This window comes from Danio rerio, chromosome 2, assembly GCF_052040795.2.
Source record: "Danio rerio strain M-AB ecotype USA chromosome 2, GRCz13ab, whole genome shotgun sequence".
NCBI classification, from domain to species: Eukaryota; Metazoa; Chordata; class Actinopteri; order Cypriniformes; family Danionidae; genus Danio; species Danio rerio.
Genome location: NC_141022.1, coordinates 52,083,862 through 52,104,448, shown reverse-complemented (window position 1 = coordinate 52,104,448; position 20,587 = coordinate 52,083,862). Strand labels below are relative to the sequence as shown.

Sequence of the window (20,587 nt, the reverse complement as noted above, 5' to 3'; positions counted from 1 at the left end):
ATTATTTCAGGTTATTCTCAGAATGGCCAATGCACTGCTGTGGCAGGTTATTTTTTCCTACATGGCTATGCGTTATTTTAGGGAAGATGTTTAGTTCAGTCTATTTGCCCACCCACTGTTTCTTGTTTTCTATCATTATTGATGGCCACAGTTTGGGGTCATTTATAGGCTGCAGTGGGTGCTGTGCTTTTATACTTGTTTTCTTCAGAAATGAGTGTTTGTCAGTCTCTCCTTTTTTGGACATTCACTGCTTAACTTCCTCCACTGTGAAAATGTTGGGAAAAAGGAATATATTTTTAAATATTTTTGTCTCCTTTTACATCAAACAATTTTTTATATTGGTTATTTATATATAAACTGAAGTTTTTCTCAAGTCTGATATGCTTGGCATACTAATGAAGCATTTTTGCAGAGGTAGATAAATGCTTGTCCAAAATTAAATTCAGCTTTGCAGAAACAGAAAGGTGTTAAAACTGAACACAGAACAGACAGAAAGTCTTATGTTTTTAATGTTGTGCCGAGAATTCATTGAAAAAGAGTTTGCATGGATGGGTGCAGCCAATGGAAGACTGGAGAATGATTGACAAGTGACCAGGGGCGGACTGGCCATCTGGATATTCTGGCAAATGCCAGAAGGGCTGGACCATTCTTTAAATTTGGGCTGTTATGCTATTTTTTATTTTTATATGTATTGTTTTTACATGCAGGCAGCTTTTATCTCTTGCAAGATGTGAATATTATGATGATGATAATAATAATAATAAATGTTAAGCAATGACCAATCAGCAATGGCCAGCTCGTTTCGAGAGGGGCTGACCCAATCAGAGGTTACGTGGACGTAATCAAAATCTGGCAAGAATGTCAAACAAACCATAAGTTCAACACAAGCTAATTGTCAGAGATGGAACGTAAAAAAAAAGGATAGGTGGTGCCGAAAAGCTCAGAGAAAGCAAAAAATTGCTCTAAAATCAGACGCTGCCAAATGCATAAAATCAACTGAAATAGTCTCAACAGGGGACAGCGCAGTGGGTAGCACTGTCGCCTTATAGCAAGACGGTCGATGGTTCAAGCCTCAGCTGGGTCAGTTAGTGTTTCTGTGTGGAGTTTGCATGTTTGCGTGGGTTTCCCTCCGGTCTCCCTCACTAGTCCAAAACAGGTGCTATAGGTGAATTGGGTATCCCCTGCGTAACACATGCTGGATAAGTTGGCGATTCATCCTGCTGTGGTGATCCCAGATTAATAAAGGGACTAAGCCGAAAAGAAAATGAATGAATGAAATGAACATATATAACTTTGTTATAAATGTTTTGTTTTTGTTCCAGTCACATACATTAAATGTTTAAATATCTATGGTACACAGCAAATTCATCTGAGTTAAATTCTCGGTGTTGAAGCATTTCAGAGTAAAGTGTTGACGTTAAAGAGATAGATTTTAATAAATGAATATAATAAGAGTTAGAATTGATTTTATTCAGTGCGAAATCAAGGAGTTATCTTTTCTACACTTGGTGGTGTTATTTCCAACATCCGGGAATTCATGCAGCCCCAGTCACTGAAGAATTTTCCAGACGCCATTTTCCATCTGAGGTTTAGAACAGCAACTGGTGAGTCAAACTACCTAAATGTTGGTATTTTACTGACTTTCTCTAAGGAAATACAGTTGTAAACATATTGTTAAGTTAATAACTTCAGAATGGAGTGACAATTTTAAACTTCTGCGGTTCATTCATGGTCGTTTGTGTATCTAGCTTAACTGCATTACTATTCACTTCTTTTCAAGAATGTTTTTATATATGCTCACGCATACATAATGCATAAAAACATCAAATGTACATGTTCAACACATTTCTGTCACGCTTAATGCCATTTTGTGCGTTGTTACCCATCTGTAAAATAAAATGGACACTTCTCCTTTAATTCGAAACAAACTAGCGAGAGATTCACCGGAGCAGCCTAACCTACTCTGCCCGGATGCTAACGGCAACACAGGACGGTTTCCATAAGCTCCGGAGAGTTTCTAAAACATATCTGGTGAGTAAATGAACATATGCTTACTTGTAAAAGGCTTCCTGACTAAAACATATGATTGTTTGTTATTCGTGTACGTTAATTTGGTTGTTTTAAACACCGCGGCCCTTTTAAACTGGTTCATTCGTGGCCGTCCATATACCGTTAGTCCATAGACTCGCGTGATAACATACGCTTGAATTATATTAAGCGTTGACAACCATTAAAGTCGGAATGTTAACATTAATGTCTTTAAATGACCGCGCTTGCACTTTCTCAGACTTTTAAGGTTACAGAAGTCTCCCGGAAGTTGTGGGACTAACGTTAACGTTATCCCGCAAATGCACAGAGACTCCCAGATGCCCAAGTAGATGCCCGCAAATGAATGATAATCTCCCGGAAATCGCGCGTCTCCCGCCCGGTCATTAAACACTTTGCACACCCCTCTCCACCGCATCCCTCCCAGCTCTTCAGGTACGTCGCGCGCAAGTCACCCCCACCGCTCTTTAACGTTAGGTACGTCGCGCGCAACTCAGCATTGTTCTTTAGGTACTTATTTCTCCCGCTACCTCCCGCAAATCAACTCTATCCCCCGAAAATTACTTTTCCCAACTCGGGATGTCTGACGTTAGTAAGTTAGGCTATTTCTGTAGTCAGGAACATCTTAGTCAAGCTTTTTCTCCCGCATGATATTGTGCTTAAAACTATAGGCTAAACTTAGCATGTACTGTACACAACATTTCCTTTTTATTAAAGACAATTTAGTGCGTTGTAAACAGCCGCCTGTCTGTAAAATTAATCAACTGATTCATATTTGAGCAGCCTAATGATGATACAGGTTTGATTTGTAGATTTATTATCAATAATCAACATCTGATTCAAAAGATATCTGAAAAAGTGTGAGGCATACTTTGTGATGTTCATCTCTCCTTTTTATCTGAAGGTTATGCATATGTGTTAGATACTAATTTTTTGTTGTTTTTTTAACAGCCACAGTTCTCTATACAATAACACAAGACCCTGTGACGGTGGCTGATTAGAGACGGATGGTGTATTTCCAGAGTTGGTGAAATGACCAAGCACACCTTCTTTGTCATATGTGGTGATAATAATGAAGGTATGTTTGATAAAGTTCTGTATTTGTTTCACAATAAGCTGAGAGGGTATTAGAGCATTAAAGAATAATGAATGACATGAAGGTGATAAGTTTTGTATTGTGGGTGAACTGTTACTTAAATAATGTTTTGCTCTTTACTTTGCACTTCTGCTTATCCTAATATTTTAGGTTATATTTGGACCTAAAACATCTGCTAGACTCCAGTAAAGGTGGCCTCAATTCTGGACCTGAAAGGGCCTAACAAGTTGAATCTGGTAAAGAAACACGCACGCACGCATGCACGAACGCACGAACGCACGCACACGCTTACAGAAAACTGTTGTTTATGAAGTTTATGAATATTTTTTACACTGTGGCCAATATTTTGGGGAAGTCAGCATCACTAAATGATATAAAAGATTTTAAGCTCCTCTAAATTTTGCTCCAAGTGTTGTGTTAAATTCAGGATTCTGGACAGACAGCTGCCTGTTTGTCCAGTTCTAGTCATAGTGGTTAATCTAATTGTTTTTGGAGATCCAACAGTGATGTATGTGTTTTTTCTACTTTTCCATAACCTGTCACCTCAACCAGCTGGGAGAGTCAAGTTGTGGATCATCATGAAGATTTTCAAAAGGTGAGTTTAGATTTCTTGAATGTTTTATTTACTTTAAATGTTCTTTTAAATATATCATAGAATTTGATTGCAATTTGTTTTCAAACATTTTTCTTAGTCATGCTGGAGTCTTGAAGAGTTCTTAGATGAGCATCACCCTACAGTATATCCGTGCATCAGGAACCAGCAGACGAGCGATCAGCAGCTACTACTTCGTCATGGATAAAAAGGTCATCCTGTGGCTGGGAAGCACTTCATTCACAGGACATGCTTGATGAGATTTCCTAGCTCCAGTTTGTTTTCACACAAGTTTACAGCATTTATACCTTCATTTAAACTGCTCTGTTTGATATGGAGGACCAAGGAAACACCAGAAGTGAAAGATTTGCAAGCCAAGTTGTTTAAAATGTAATTTCAGAAGAAAACTATGAGTGACACTATATTGAACTTTCAAATTGCTCTGATAACACATCAAGTTTGGACTAAAGGACTGAAACAGCCTTTTTGAGCACTGGTCATACATATTTTGTTGATACCGTCTGTACTAATAAAACATTTAAAGCATATTTGACATTGTTGCATTTTAAAAACTGAATGAATTGTTGAAGTGGTGAATGTTTTCAAATAAAATGTTTTTTTCTTTTGTAATTTACAGTCTATTTGACCTTTTTACCATATTTACACTCAAGAGAGTTGAATAAAATAACAATATATTACACCAGGCGGTGTTAAATATAGTTAAATTTTTTAACTCTGCCCAGAGTTAAAATTAACCCTTACTTCGGTGTTAATATGCCAACCCTTTTGAAAGTGTTGATTTAACTTTGTTTTGAGTGGACCCCATGAGACACTTTCAAAGTGTTGAAATTAACACCCATAGAGTTGTTTTGGGTCCCCATATTTTGCTGTGTACTGCTTGTATTATTTCACCATCTGTACACCAATATAAGTAGTGAATGTGCGTGTCCGTGGATGGGGCTGTGTCGGTGTGGTAATGTGGGCTTGTGTGGCTACAGTGCCAGGGATGATTTTTAGTCCCAGTCCGCCCCTGCAAGTGACGAATTTCACCAAACTCCACCTGTTAATATCAGATGCCTATATAAGTTGAAGTCAGTAAATGAAAAGCGTTGCACACCTCCTGAATGTAACTTTTGCATTGCATTAAGGATAACAAAATTCTGTGAATTGAATTGTTCATTTGTATCCAATGAATTATTACGATTTTTGACATTAAAAAAAACCCTCTCCTGACCTTTTTTTATTGAACATGCATGGAATTGATTGAATATTCCAACAAAATATGACTGACTGGAGTCACACACACAAAAATCTGGTCAGACTTTATAATAAAGTTTTATTAGTTAATTATTAATTATTTACTAACATGAACTAATTATGAAGATTACTTGGACAGCATGTGTTAATAATATTTTAATATCTACTATTGTTTTGTTAAATTTGAAATTCATGCTTGTTAACTAACAATAAATGACTGTTTTTCATTAACAAATACTGTAATGTATTGTACATTGTTAGTTCATGTTAATAAATGCATTATTACAACCTAATTGTAATAATGCTAGTCATTGTTAGTTAACAAGCATGAATTTCAAATTTAACAAAACAATTTAGATATTAAAATATGATTAACACATGCTGTCCAAGTAATCTTCATAATTAACCTTATTCTGCAATGTGGACGTGAGCTCGTTTTTGCAATTGTTTTGGAACTTACAAATCAGTTGCCTGGTGGAGAAATTATTTAATAATAAACGTCAGAAAATGGTCAAACTACTTGCTCTATTAACAAGTGTTTGCATGACTATACAGCAAAAATATTATGAGAAAATATCAGTTTGCAATTTTAAGAAAAGATTCAAATGGCTATTAATAAGGTGAATTAACTTGCCTGCCGTTTTTCCTTTTCTTTTTAAAGGAACAATTTAACACCACTTTCGCCTTTTTACTGAAACCTTGTCTGGCTTTGCCCTGTATATTGTATCTACCTTAAAACCTATTTAGATAAAGTCATTGACATCATGACACGTCAGATCTTTACCAGGAATGAATCAGATGCTTCTGAATATTTTACAGCCAGTTTCACAAGCTTTGTCCCAGATTAAAATTTAAGCTTGAGCTCTTTCTAAACAGAAAGAAACTTGGACTCGCTGATCTTAAAATACAGCAGTGCCTTTTTGTTTTAACAGACATGATTAAGGATTTTATTCTGGTGCATATTTATAAAAATGACTGAAATGTAATTATTAAAATATGGCCTAATCCTTGATTAGACTGAGCTTCATCTGTGAAAGACATGTATTAGCCACAATAAATTGTGATTTGTGAATGAATTCATCGTTTGAGTTATTTTTGCTTCTTAAACAAGTCTGAATTTACCAACATACACCATATTCAACCCAGGCTCATTCTGATTACGTACCCCTATATACATTTCTATAGAGCGCCGAATATGCCCCAGGGGCTTACTTTTTTTTTTTCTTTTCTTTTTTTTTTTTTTTGCAGTTTTAGCTTCTCACCCTTTTATTTACTTGTTTATTTTATTTTTTTGACTACTATTGTTTTTTTCCCCTGCATGCTTACTGGAACCGTTCTTCTCCAGACTTTAGCCACATTATAGCGGTAAACTGGTAACAGTGGGAAAGCTATTCACATGCAGGTAAGTGGTCAGCTGGTTAGCGAGAAAGCGAACGGCGTCATACCGCATTGTAGCATTCGTTTGAAAGACAACATGCAGCCATACGTAGCTCTGGCTACATAATTCGAGATCTCCAGAAACTTATATTGGGTTACATTTTCAGAATGAGCCCTTTGTTGACCATATCATGCCAAGGGGTTTTCTTGTTTGTAAATCTTACATATGTTCATTTAAAACATGAATGAAAAGAATTCTTGGTGACGTTGATTTCTTTTTCTTTTTCTTTTTTCTTTTTTTTTTTGCAAATATTGATTAACACAAACATGCAAAAGTCACTTTTAGCAATGGAAGAAGCAGTTTAAAAAAGCAAACACACATTTCAGAGTGATTCACTAATGATAATGTCTTGTCTTCACAACAAGATAAAGCTTACGCAACGTAATTTTGGGGAAATGGTGCTGTGGTTTGTGAAGAAAGTTTTGCAATGTCTGTTGAAGAAGTTCTGTCTAATCTTACCTTTTCTCTTCTGAAACTCGATTTCTGATCTCAATCACTTCCATTGGTTTTTAGCCCTACAAAACAGCTCGTTATGCTGCTTAATGTTTTAAATGAACATTTTCTGATAATATTATTACATTTTTTTACATATTGTCACAAACACACTGGTTTTATAGTATAAGTAGATTGACTATTTACTATCAGTTGTGGTTTCAATTACCTATAACGGCAAATAAATCAGAGCTCTAATAGGTTTACAGAAAAGAACATACATCTGCATTTGTTATGATAAATAGGAACTGAAATCTTTTAACTGATCCTAATCGTAGTAAGAAGTCAAAAAAGAAGAATTATTCTTGGTTACTTTTTATTTTAAGTCATGTTAACTACTGATGTATGTCATAGTAGTTAATTTGACTTTAAGTGTAACCAAGAACAACTTCATCTTTTTCTCCCTTTTTAAATGAATAGTTTGGTACAATGCACATACAGTTAAAACCAGATGTTTACATACACTCTAAAAAAAAAAGGAACATAACCAAAATGTCTGATGGTAAATTATACTAAACTTTGACTGTTTTAGGTTCGTTAGGATTACCTGAATGATTTACATTTGCTAAATGCCACAATAATGAGAAAATGATTTTATTTTTTTCTTCTAGACAGTCTAAGGTTTACATACATTTACTTGGTATGTTTTTATTTTAAACTGTATAACTTTGGTCAAATATTTTGGGTATCCTTCCACAAGCTTCTCACAATAGTTTGAAGGAATTTCGGCCCATTCCTCCTGAAAAAAATTGGTGTAACTGAGTCAGATTTGTAGGCAGTCTTGTTCGCACAAGCTTTTTCAGCTCTGCCCACAAATCTACAGGATTGAGATCAGGGCTTTGTGATAGCCACTTCAAAACATTCACCCTGTTGTCCTTAAAGCACATTTTACCTAATTTGTCAGTATGCTTTGGGTCATGGTCCGTTTGGAAGACCCATTTGTGGCCAAGTTTTAATTTCCTGGCTGATGTCTTGACACATTGCTTCAGTATTTCTACATAATGTTCTTTCTTCATGATGCCATCTATGCTGTGAAGTGTACCAGTCCCTCCTGCAGCAAAACAGTCCTACATTATGATGCTGCTGCCCCCATACTACACAGTTTGGATGGTGTTCCTACTTGAAAGGCTTTCCCCTTTGTCCTCCAAATGTAACACTGGTCTTTATGGCCAAAGTGTTCAATCTTAGTTCCATTAGACAACAGGACATGTCTCCAAAAGTTATTCTTTTTCCCAGTGTAATTTTGCAAATTGTAATCTGGCTTTTTTGTTGATTCTGGCTTGTTGATTTTCCCATGTTGTCACACAAAAAAGCAGTGTGTTTGAGGTTTTCCTTAAATAATATTCTACAGCTCTGCCTCTCATTAACTCAAATGTTGTCAATTAGCCAACCAGAAACTTAAAAAACCTTGACACCATCATCTGAGCTTTTTCAGAGGCATAATAATCTTATTGTATGTAAACGTGACTTTCAAGAAAAGCTATAACAATTTCTCAAAAATATCTCTCTCATTATTCTGCTATTAAGCACAACAGAAACACATTTTTCCTAACTTACCTAAAAAAAAGGTGTAGTCACATTAACATCTGACTTTTTAAAAATGGTTATGTGCCTTTTTGTAAACTTCTGGTTTCAACATACATGTACAGGTATTGTAGCTATATTTTACAATTAATTGCATATAATTAGGCTGGCTTGTGTAGCAAGCCAGACTATTGTTATCCTATTTTTCTTCTGAGACTAAAAATTAAACTCTATCTCCTCCTAGAGCTTTCAAGCTATGACCACCAAACTCACACCAGACCTCCAAACTGGTCTGACTCAGGTTGCTATATCTTTTCCGACTGATCCGACTTTTGGTTTTCCGAAAAACGTCCCGGGACCGTCTGAAAAATCCCATTGACTTAACATTGGACCAAACTTTGTGACCTTATAACTCTGCATCAGACTGTCCTACAGGCTTCTAACTGAGCTCATTTAACTCAGACTACCAAACTGCCAATACCTGATGAGCTTTTTACTTTCTGGCCACACCCTAGCAACCACTTTTGGGACCCTAGAAACTGTCCCATAGACTTCCACTGCAAAAGACTCTCATTGACGTTACATGGGGTCAAACTTTGTGAGCTCATAACTCTACATCCGACTGTCGCACAAACTTCTAACTGGGCTCATTTAACTCAGACTACCAAACTACCAATAACTGATGAGCTTTTAACTTTCTAGCCACACCCCTAACAACCAGATACGGCACCCTAGCAACGGTCCCATAAACTGCCATTATAGAGGTTTAGATTGTTATCGTCATGCTGCAGTGTGATATAGACATGGGTATTGCTTTTAACTGTTCATACTGGCAAGAAGCTTTGATACATCATCAGTCTAAGCTGTCAATCCACTCCATAGCAACAAAACAGACTAACCTAGCAACGATATAACAGCAGCTATATCTCAGTATCAGAACATCATAGAGAAGAATTCTATCTATCTTTTCATACTTTTTAAAACTGTTTAAACTAAATAAACTATTACCATCAGGCTTTCACAAGCCAGCCTCAAAGTTTGTTCTCAAACTTTAAGAATCTAGTTACATATGTAATTTCTGTAATTACATTTATAATTACACTGATGACCATCCCTTACACTTTAACCTACCCTTAAATCTACCTAACCCTGCCCACATCCCAGCATAATATATCAAGTCCTCTGCAGTACAATATGAACACAATAAGTGCATTGCACTTATTTTGTGATGTTAATGTGACTTAAAGTATAACCACAATGTTGTTTACTTTCATGCACATTTTTATCTACAGTAGAGGGAGGACTTTCTTTTATGAGAAATGTTTTCCTGCCTATGCCTGGTACAACACCAAGAACATTTACAGTAGTCAACATTTACATCAAAACCTTTTATTATTCTTATTATAGCCTTTATTTTATCAGGAAAGACACATTGAGATTAAAAATCTCTTTTACAAGCGCTACCTGGCCAAGATTAGGCAGTATACATGTCATATGGGTCTAACAAACAACAAACAAAAAACAATTGACAGTTAACTTGAATCACACATTGACAAACAAACTATTCCAAACATCTACAAGCCTGTCTTTCAATTTCTAAATCAGTTATAGTTATAAAACCTTCATCATAGTTCTCCTAAAACTTATTAACAACACCCATTTTTGTCTAAGGACAATTTTGATCCACTGCAAATGTTGACTACAGTAGTGGTGCCACAAAAAAACGTGCCACAAACAGTGGCATAGCGGACTGGCCATAGATGTTTGCACTAGTTTATTTAAAAACCAAGCAAAAGAAACATAATGGCTGATGCCACTATCTAGATAAAGTTGGGGATGGAAATTTCAGAGACCTCAATGTATTCCAGTCAAGCATGTATATTCACCACATATGGTCACATTTTGTGTTGTTGTGCCTATCATTGCAAAAAGAATATAAATTGCTGCTTTTGATTGCAGTATAGACATACAAATTTGCTGGGACTGTCCGTTATATTTGAGAAACAGCCCAACCCTTGTGGTTTTTGCACTTCAACTTTTCTAACGTATTTGCTAGACAAGGCACAACCCAAAGTGCTGATGTGGGCTCAACGATTTTAAGTGTATTTAGCTTTGAAATGCATTCTGGCTCATGCACATTTGTTGTGATGTTTTTATTTTGGCCAATACATTTTAGTTATCAGTACTACTCACTAAAACTTATCTGCTCTGTAGTGTACATGTAATGACCTCACTTAGTAATTGTGTTGCTTCTGATTAATTGACACAATAATTAACTGCTTACATACAAAATATTGGCAAAAAAAGACTGTAAGACTGTATAAGATTTGACACAATTGTGTGCATTTGACTAGTCACATTTTTTTTAGTTTGTTAGAAAATTCAGAATGTCACAAAGTAATACAGGGTTTTAGTTAGTTCAGATGTATTGTGACATTTACAGTAGAAGTCAGAATTGTTAGCCGTCCTTTGAATTAGTTGTTCTTTTTTAAATATTTCCCAAATGATGTTTAACAGAGCAAGGAAATTTTCACAGTGTGTCTGATAATATTTTGTCTTCTGGAGAAAGTCTTATTTGTTTAATTTTGGCTAGAATAAAAGCAGTTTTAATTTTTTAAAAAGCCATTTTAGGGGCAAAATTATTAGCCCCTTTTAGCTATATAGGGCCCTATTATACACCCGGCGCAATGTGGCGCAAGGCGCGGCGCAATACTTGTTTGGTAGTTTCAGCTTGGCGCAAGAGTCGTTTTGAGGCGTTGCGCTACGCTGTTTAAATAGCAAATGCATTAGCACTCATTTGTGCACCCATAGGCGTTCTGGTCTAAAAAGGAAGGTGTTCTGAGGCGCACTGCTGGCGCGTCACTATTTTGATTAAGGATATATATATAGGATATAATAAGAATAGATATAGGATATAAATATAAAGGATTAAAATATTACAAAACATACTATTTTGTAGCCTACATAAATATGAAAAATCACTGCTTTTATGTCTTCTTCATCTCGGGAGGCTTTTTCAGTTCATTCATAACAATTTGCTTTTGTATAATGTTATTATTATTATCAGTATTATTTACTATATCCATATTTATATTTGTTTTTTTAAAAACAAGATTTGTCCACCTGCAGGTTTTAGACCATAAGGGGCACAGCATGTGTTTTAGGTTTTTGAACACACTTCGTTAATATTGTTCATTTATTCGTTTGCTGGAAATTAGAACTGATTTAGAAATAGTTTTGAAAAGAATATTTGTGCTTAAAATATTAAAGTGATTCATTATCTCTCATTCTCATGCAGTAGATGCTCTGTTTAACAGTTTTTTGTTAAAAAAAACTGTTAACTGTTTACTAGTGAAATGCTCATTTTTTCCACTTAGACTTACTTTGAGTAAAAGCAGATTTTTCCATCCGTAAATTAGCAAAAATGCGTTCTGACACGCCCTGAAAGCGTTTGCACCCTGCGTTTACACTCTGCGCATGGACCGTCAAAATAGAGCCCATGTTTTTTCGATGGTTTGTTCTGTAGACTAATGTTATACAAAAACTTGCCTAATTACTGTAACCTGCCTAGTTAACTCAATTAACCTAGTTAAGCCTTTAAATGTCACTTTAAGTTGTACAAAAGTGTCTTAAAAATATTTTGTAAAATATTATCTACTGTCATCATGGCAAAGGGAAAAAAGAGGGGAGCGAACAACTGTTATCAGTTGGCTTACAAAATGAGACACAAACCGTGAGGAGACCCATGATTTTATAGTTTATGAAGTTAAAATGCAAAGAAATAAACAGTAATTTAATTCCCTGCAACATGATTTATTCATAATTTCTTCATTTCATTATCATTATAAAGCCAATCATATAAACACTATAAATGAGGAGGACTTTTCTCCTCTTAAATCCTTGGGTCTGACTGCAGACACAGTGGATAGCCGTACAGCATGTCTCTTTCCCTGTCTATTTCAACCCTTAGCCCTGCCGGTTATCCAGATGAATTTAAACATAGGTGAACATAGCAGCACGGAGATAGGTGATGAAAACATGTCACAAACCCTGTGAATCATAAAAAGAAACACAGCCCTGGCTAAATACTCAACCCAGGCTCATTCTGAAAATGTTGTCTCGTTAACGTTTCTGGAGACCACGAAATACGTCCTGGTAGGTACGTATTTGTGTAGTTTTTGTTTTCGCGAATCCGCAAGAGGCTGCTGTGTGTGCTTTTTCACATCTCGAACGTCTCTCATGGGCCGCTGTCCAGTGACAGTCTGTCTGTCTTTCTGACTGACTGAATGATTGACTGGGTGACCAACCGGCCAGTCGGCTGATCCACCCTTCTCCTCCTTCCCTAAACCCAACCGGTTTTACCGATTGAACCGCCCACCCTCCAGCTTCCTTCCCTAAACCCAACAAACGATTTACAAAAGCCGTCCAGAAAAGGAAAAGCCCTCATTTTTTACCACATTTTTAAATTTCACCATATTCTCACCCTGTTATTAACTTGTTCACTTTATTTTTTGGATTCTGTTTTTGTCCTTCCTGATTTCTGGAACCGCTCTTCCCCGGACTCAAACCCTGTCGTCGCCGTTGTTGCGGACAGCTCCTCTCCGCGTCTCCACTCTGCCGACATACACGATTAGCTAACTGGACAAACTGGCTGCAGCGGGAAAGCCCTCCACATGGAGGTGAGCTGTCAGCTAGCGAGCGCGAAGAGGAACGATGTCACACCGTCTCGTAGCGTCCACTTTAAAAAAACATTTTACGTTTTCAGAATTAGCTTGGGTTGTAAATACTGCTTGTTGTGTGCGAATGTGGTCTAACCCAGTCATTGGATCTCACAGCTTGACAGGTCTGTCTTGCCTTTGGAAAGCATGTGCTCTACCGAATAATTAAGAAGCAGGGTTTTCTCATAGGATAAGAAAACTCAGTCTATGAACAATAATGAGAAACTGATGCGTCATCACTCCACTAGCAGATTCGTGCTACGTCACAGATTTTGATCTCGCCCCAAAAATAATTTTAAACCCGGAAAATGAAATTAACCGGCAAAATCTTAAAATTATCCAGTTTTCCCCTCAATTAAAGCTGACAGGTCAGGACGCGGGTGGTGAGTGAGGTGTCGCGGACACTGGCCTCTGTATTCTGCCGCCCTATAATAATGCACGGATATAACTGAGGACGCGCGGGTGTTGAGGGAGGTGTCGCAGACATAACTAAGGATGCGGGTGGTGAAGGAGGTGTCGCAGACACCGCCCTCTTTTCTGCAGCCCTATGCGCGGATATAACTGAGGACACGCGGGTGGTGAGGGAGGTGTCACGGACATAACTAAGGATGCAGGTGGTGAAGGAGGTGTCACAGACGCCGCCCTCTTTTCTGCAGCCCTATGCGCGGATATAACTGATGACGCGGGTGGTGAGTAAGGTGTCGCAGACGCTGGCCTCTCTATTCTGCCGCCCTATGCGCGGATTTAACTGAGGACGCGCGGGTGGTGAGGGAGATGTCGCGAACATAACTGAGGTGGTAAAGGAGGTGTCGCGGACGCTGCCCTGGGCGGCTGCCTAGGTTGCCTCTTAGGACGCGCCGGCCCTTATCTCAAAAACATAGCAAGAATCAGATGCTTTGTTTCTAGTGAAGACTTAGAGAAACTTGTTCATGCTTTTATCAGCAGCAGGGTGGATTACTGTAATGGACTCCTCACTGGTCTTCCTAAAAAGACAGTCAGACAGTTGCAGCTCATCCAGAACGCTGCAGCCAGAATGCTAACCAGAACCAGAAAATCAGAGCACATCACACCTGTCCTCAGGTCTTTACACTGGCTGCCAGTTACATTCAGAATAGATTTTAAAGTATTATTACTGGTCTATAAATCTCTAAATGGCCTAGGACCTAAATACATCACAGATATGCTCACTGAATACAAACCCAACAGATCACTCAGATCTTTAGGATCATATAAACTAGAAGTTCCAAGAGTTCAGTCAAAGCAGGGTGAATCGGCTTTTAGCCACTATGCCCCCCGCTACTGGAATCAGCTTCCAGAAATGATCAGATGTGCTCCAACATTAGGCACATTCAAATCAAGACTGAAAACGCATCTGTTTAGCTGTGCCTTTACTGAATGAGCACTGTGCTACGTCCGACATATTGCACTATCATGTTTTTCTCTTCTTCTTCATTCTTTTATATCACATTTTACCTGTTTTTATGTTCTGTTTTGTTTTTACGCATTTTTATTATTTGTTTTTATTTTTATTTTACTTGTTTCTTTTATTCTTGTTTATGTAAAGCACTTTGAATTGCCATTGTGTATGAAATGTGCTATATAAATAAACTTGCCTTGCCTTGCCTTACTAGAGGTCATCAAACTCGCCATAATCACAGGCTCGACAAGAATGCAGAACTGTCCACTACATTTGCTCTCCTTTCTAGATCCTTCCAGCGGATTTACAATGATGAGGCTGTCGGCATCTTTTTACACAGCATCCACAATTTAGCACACATTAAAGACATGATAGTATGGTACCCACATAAATTTTTAGCCAACTTACTGAAAAATTATTTTAGATTTACTTTTAAATGGGTCAGATGATATATTTTCTTTCAGTGTACACACACTCACACAGATACTTATCCATATATAAAGAGTGAAAATGCCGGTATTAACACTGCTTATGATTTTGTGCAATATAAATAAATCTTGAACTTGAGTTGAATTAGAATTTGAACTTGAATTATGATTGAAGTTTATTCTTGGTTCTCCTCACAATAGAGTTAAATTACACTTCGCTGACTGCTGTTCTGTCTGCTGGTCTGTCCACAGGCTTATAATTGTATGGCTGTGGTCTGTCGTTTGTGTGAGTCTCTCAGAGTATCTTATCTCGGCATCCAAACATGCACCACGTTCAGTTGTCTTCATACTGTTATTTGCGCGAACTCCCTCATCCGATGTCACTTACGGTTTGGCGATTTTTCAGATGCTGAAGTAAATATCTGTGACCAAAAACGACTCCAAACGGCTTAATAATAAACTTTAACATGTATTTTAAAGAAAATCTAGTTCCTACTTTACTCTTACATTGTCTCACTGGGTTGTCTAACCTACAATATGCTCTTTAATTCATCAAGGATTTACACAAAGATTTAAAAACAAAACTTAGATGCTAATATTTTTTGACAGACGGATGAAAACATATCGTTTCTGGAGGACATTGCAAAATTTAAGCCATAAAACCATAAAGTTAGCAAAAGCTTTATAATCTGCAGATGTTTTAAGACTTGTGACTGTGTGAGCATTTCAAAAAGCATTCAGGCAAAGGAGATAATCATATTTTCAAGTATATGAAAGATGAATTTTATTTATGTGTCAATACGAGGATACATTTTACATTTGATTAGTCAATTATAATCAATTAATTATACTCAATATCGCTATATGAAATGACAGAAAAATCATATTGCAATATATAATTTTTCTGTCATTTCATTTTGCGATATTGAGTATAATTGGGTATAATTAATTGATGATGTTGATCTCTTCAATATCGTGCTGCCCTAGCATTTGCATCAAAGGTACATATTTTGATCAGTTATTTCTGTCCACTGAAATCTAACCTATAATCTTTGAAAATGTGTATGTTTTGGGGAGTATAATTTGCTTTTGCATAAAACAAGGACATTTAATGATAAACTATAAAATAAAAAAATAAAATATATTTTTGGTTTTTCTGCAGCTCCAGCACATCACTTGGCTCAAATTATCACTGGACCCAAAAGAAAGAGAAATGTGATCCATGTGAGGGAAACTGGTCCTCGGCTTGATCCACCACTGACTGTAAATAATGAAAAGCAAGTAAGCATTGAAATATCCTATGAAAGCTGTGCTGCTCTGAACACAACAAAAATGGTTAAAAAAAAAAGTATTTCTTACCAACAGTTACATTGTATAGAGCAAGAATGATATCTGAATCTCCACTTTCTTTAGCAGTGTAAAGTCCACCGTCTGTCTCCTGTGTGTTCTTGATTGTTAGAGAGTAGTCGGGATTAAAATCCACTTTATCTTTATAGGAAGGCTGAATCTGTGATTTATTAGAAATGTAAGTGACTACAATGTCGTCTTTATCTTTTTTCCATTGAAAATCATCGTATTGTTTTGTTTGGCTTGTGTTGTCTTGTATGGTAAGTGTAATGGAATGTCCTTTATTGACACTTATTGCTTTTGGTTGAGTCACCTCACTGGATACTGTGAAGAGAAAACAATTAGTTTAGACATTGAATTTCTGAAATTAACATTTCCTTCCTATGCAGATAATAGCTATTTAGATTATTAATGCATCTGTGATCAAGAGAATGTTTATGTTGTGTAGCATTTACACTAGGTTCATGTGGCTTCGAAACTAACAGCAGTCAATTGATTTTATTCTTATGGACCGTATACAATGACAACGGGTAAGAATTTACATTTATCAATACATTTTATTGCTAATGTGGGAACAGCTTGTAATTATAATGTTCATTGTGAATATATCCATGTATTGACTTACGTTCAGACTCTTTGTTACTTGCACAAGAGTGTAAGCACACGCAAAACTTGCTAAGAAAACTATTTATTCTACTACACATTGTTCTTTAAAGAGATAAAATTACCTTAATTAAAATTCTGCCATCGTTTACCCATCATTTACCGTTGTGTGTGTGTGTGTGTGTGTGTGTGTGTGTGTGTGTGCGTGTGTGTGTGTGTGTGTGTGTGTGTGTGTGTGTGTGTTTGTGTGTGTGTTTGTGTGTGTTTTTGTGACATATCAGGACATAAATCTGTATACTGACATGGGTATGACACAGGTATTAAAAAAAGGAAGTGAAATATGAGGACATTGGTCACGTCATCATTACTCAAAATGCTTATAAATCCTACAGAGTGAGTTTAATCAGAGAGTAAAGCTGCACAGAGTCTCCTGTGATGGTTGGGTTTAGGGGTGGGGTGGGGTGAGGGCAATTTAATATACGGTTTAGACAGTATAAAATGAATGGAAACCTATGTAATGTCCCCACTTTTCACAAAACCAAACGTGTGTGTGTGAATAATGATCACATGCATGACACATAATATAACACAACTGCTTAATGAGTTTATCCTCGATTATTAATGATTGGTCAGCTTTTTACCCTTTACTGATAGGACAGTGGAGAGGTTAGACAGGAAAGCGTGGGAAGCAGAGAAAAGGGAAAAATTTTGTTGTGAATTAAATATAGTGCAGTTTTCCAGCCTCTCTCATTTTCAAAATAAGAGTCCCACATACATATTAAGTTTAATCTCAATTAGATCAACCTAAATAAATAAGGGGAATAGATTACATTAGATTCGACTTTATTGTCATTACACATGTACAAGTACAAGGCAACGACTTGTTGTAATCTCACTAGCAAATATCATAATTAATCAAACGCAGCCTCTGTGTGCATATTAATGATCCTGTATGCAATGAAGCAGTCTGTATTTTGGTTTGATTAACCTGGTTTCATTGTGACTTTACAGTCCCTGGATTTACATGAAAATAAGGAAAAAAGATGTTTGAGCCTCACAGTGTAGTCATGTCCATGTACTAAACTTATTATTCAGCTATGCATAGGTTTATCTAAATTTTCATTATGACACATACGTTTTTTTTATGCTTTTAATTCGGTGACTGAGATACAAAACAATTCACAGTTGAAAACTAAATAAAAACTAAATAAATAAAATGACAAATTAACAAATGCAATGATGCATCTCAAAGCAAATTAAGTTATGAAACACAACAACAATATCAAAAAATGAAAAATATGAACGTTACAAGTCAAGAAAAAATGGTGAAACTTAAAACAAATGAACAAATTAAAAAACTGAGACATTTCAGCTAAATCGGAAATACCATAGTGATTGTTTATGGCGTTATGCTGTAAAAAAAATGTTGCTATCCTAAATTTTGTTTAGGTTTAGGTCATCTCAACTTACATTAATCACACTGGCTAAAATTATTAAGTTTACCTAAAAAAACTTCCTATTACTCATACATGATTAACCTGAATTATATTTATAAAAAAATACTATACATGGAAGTCAATGGGTGTAAGTTCTACACTGTGACTTTAAACACATCCCTGTAGTCTTTTTGTATGCCTTGATTAACAGATGTCTTGTCCAATCAGAGATAAGTATTCATTTTACAAAATATACCTTTTTTATTTTGTCTGATAGTTTTGCTATGATTTCTGACTTTATTTTTTTAGCGTTTTGTTCATTTATACTTGTGTTCAGAAAAGTAAGTGATTTTACCAGTGCATGTCATTTAAACAAGTTTGCATAGTTGTTTAAACAGTACTCAAAAATATAGGATAATTTAAATACATTATTTTAGCTTGTTAATTTCTTAATCAGTATAACAGTGTTTCCTAAAAAGACTTAAGTCAAACAATTGCCTTCTGATCATAATCTTATGATTACTATTAATACATATATATTGATATATTAACCAATAACAGAACTTAGTTTAAGTCGAACACAGGGACTTGGTACTGTACCTGTGTTGAAACTCTGTAAACGGATGAAAATAAAAGTGATGATCAGGCGCAGATGATTTAATTCCATTTTAACAAACTCCTGGCATGAGTTTTTGTCAATGTGGAGTAGGAAGCATATGACATACAGGAAGTTACTTGATGAAACTGAAACACACACACGCAAAAACCCTGCAGTAGAACCACTAATGTTGTTCCCTAAATACTTATTTTTACATAAAACTTATTTATATTATTAACATAATTTCTCTTTTAATATGACTTGAACATAACTCCATACTTTGAGTATATAAAGATAAATATACAAATAGACAGTGCTTCCCTGTGTAATCTCAGACAAAAAAAATCATTAAAATCAATCACAGAGAAAATTCTGAACATAAACACATACACCTTACATAGAGGCGTGATATGATTTTTGGTCATAGGTTAAAATGTATCTATTATTCAATTTTGAAGATACAGTGAGGGAGAAAAGTATAGAAAAAAGTCAACTTTTCTCAAAAAAAAAAATTTCTAAAGGTGCTGATGACTTTTCACCGTTTGTTTTTAACCAAAAAAATATATGCAAAGCAAACTAATTAGTTTACAAATGAAGTTATGTGTAAGAAAATGAAATGACACAGGAAAAAAGTATTAAACACATGAAGAAAGGGAGGTGTAGAAAGACAAAAATGCCCAGACAGCAGCTGAAATCTCTCAGTAGTTCTTCATCAACCCTTTGCCCTTCGTCATTATAAATGAATATCAGCTGCTTCAGTCCAACATCTACATTATCAGGATGATTAAGATGAATCCAGGGTGGACATTTCAGGAAGACAATGATCCAAAACACAGCCAAGGAAACTCTCGTATGCTTTCAGAGAAAGAAAATAAAGCTGTAGAATGAGCCAGCCAATCACCTGACTTGAATCCAATAAAAAAACAAAATAAAGATCAGATTTGATAGACGAGACCCACAGAACTATCAAGGTTTTTACACTCTGTTGAAGTATGTGAAAAAAATCACACCTGAGCAATTCATTTGACTTCATTCTCCATATGAGAGGCCTTCACCAAAAAAGCAGCACCAAAAAGTATTAAAAACATTTCAGTAGTTCAGTACTTTGTACAGTGTGTAAGTGTTTGGACCTGCATAGGCACATAACTAACGTGCTCTGCGCTGGACTTTAGAGCAGCTTTTACTTGGTAAATGGCGCTGTTTATTTCAGTTCCTCAAAACATCAACACGCCAACAATGTGCCTTAACACACCTCTATTGTAGACCAGCACACCCATGAGTTCACAAAGTGGCATAAATGGATATTCTATTTAATTGAAGTTTATTCATAAACTAATTTCGAGAGGATCACATGCTTATGATTGACACGGCTGGCCCCGAGTCAAGCTAATGTACGAACCACCAATCAGACTATTCCTAACCCAGTATAAATAACCAAACATCTTACCTTTAGTCATCTTTGTCTTGAAGAATCCCCCCTTCCACCCCTTCTCCTCCTCTTTTCTTCAGGACAGCAGGGCGGCCCAGTGGCTAGCACTGCGGCCTCACAGCAAAAAATGCCTACGACTCAGCTATCCACCCAACCGGACAGCATT

At 36.2% G+C, this 20,587-nt stretch overlaps 1 protein-coding gene and 2 long non-coding RNA genes across 26 annotated transcripts in view; 2 read left to right on the top strand and 1 right to left on the bottom strand.

Moving 5' to 3' along the window:
• Positions 1-20,587, top strand: part of si:dkeyp-94g1.1 — a 204,767-nt gene that overhangs the window by 152,516 nt on the left and 31,664 nt on the right. For 10 of the 24 annotated variants that reach the window (XR_015477976.1, XM_087240145.1, XM_087240137.1 and 7 more), the window contains one exon: positions 16,171-16,289. The exons of 4 other annotated variants lie outside the window; for them this stretch is intronic. Coding sequence is in view for 2 of the 20 variants with exons in the window: in XM_087240134.1 (XP_087096260.1) it covers positions 16,171-16,289 (119 nt within the window). In the remaining 18 variants the exon portion in view is untranslated. Of the gene's footprint in view, positions 1-16,111; positions 16,290-16,504; positions 16,538-20,587 lie in introns of those variants that run through there. 10 more of the 24 variants (XR_015477978.1, XM_087240147.1, XM_087240143.1 and 7 more) reach the window with 4 other exon arrangements.
• LOC147846501 (uncharacterized) lies at positions 1,552-4,364 on the top strand. Its single transcript, XR_015479059.1, has 6 exons — positions 1,552-1,604; positions 1,933-2,031; positions 2,998-3,124; positions 3,293-3,378; positions 3,695-3,737; positions 3,835-4,364. It is a non-coding gene; the product is annotated as an uncharacterized LOC147846501 (long non-coding RNA).
• si:dkey-53k12.2 lies at positions 15,768-19,112 on the bottom strand. The gene is made up of 3 exons (XR_015479047.1): positions 18,995-19,112; positions 16,368-16,679; positions 15,768-16,269 (listed from the first exon to the last, which is right to left on the bottom strand). It is a non-coding gene; the product is annotated as a si:dkey-53k12.2 (long non-coding RNA).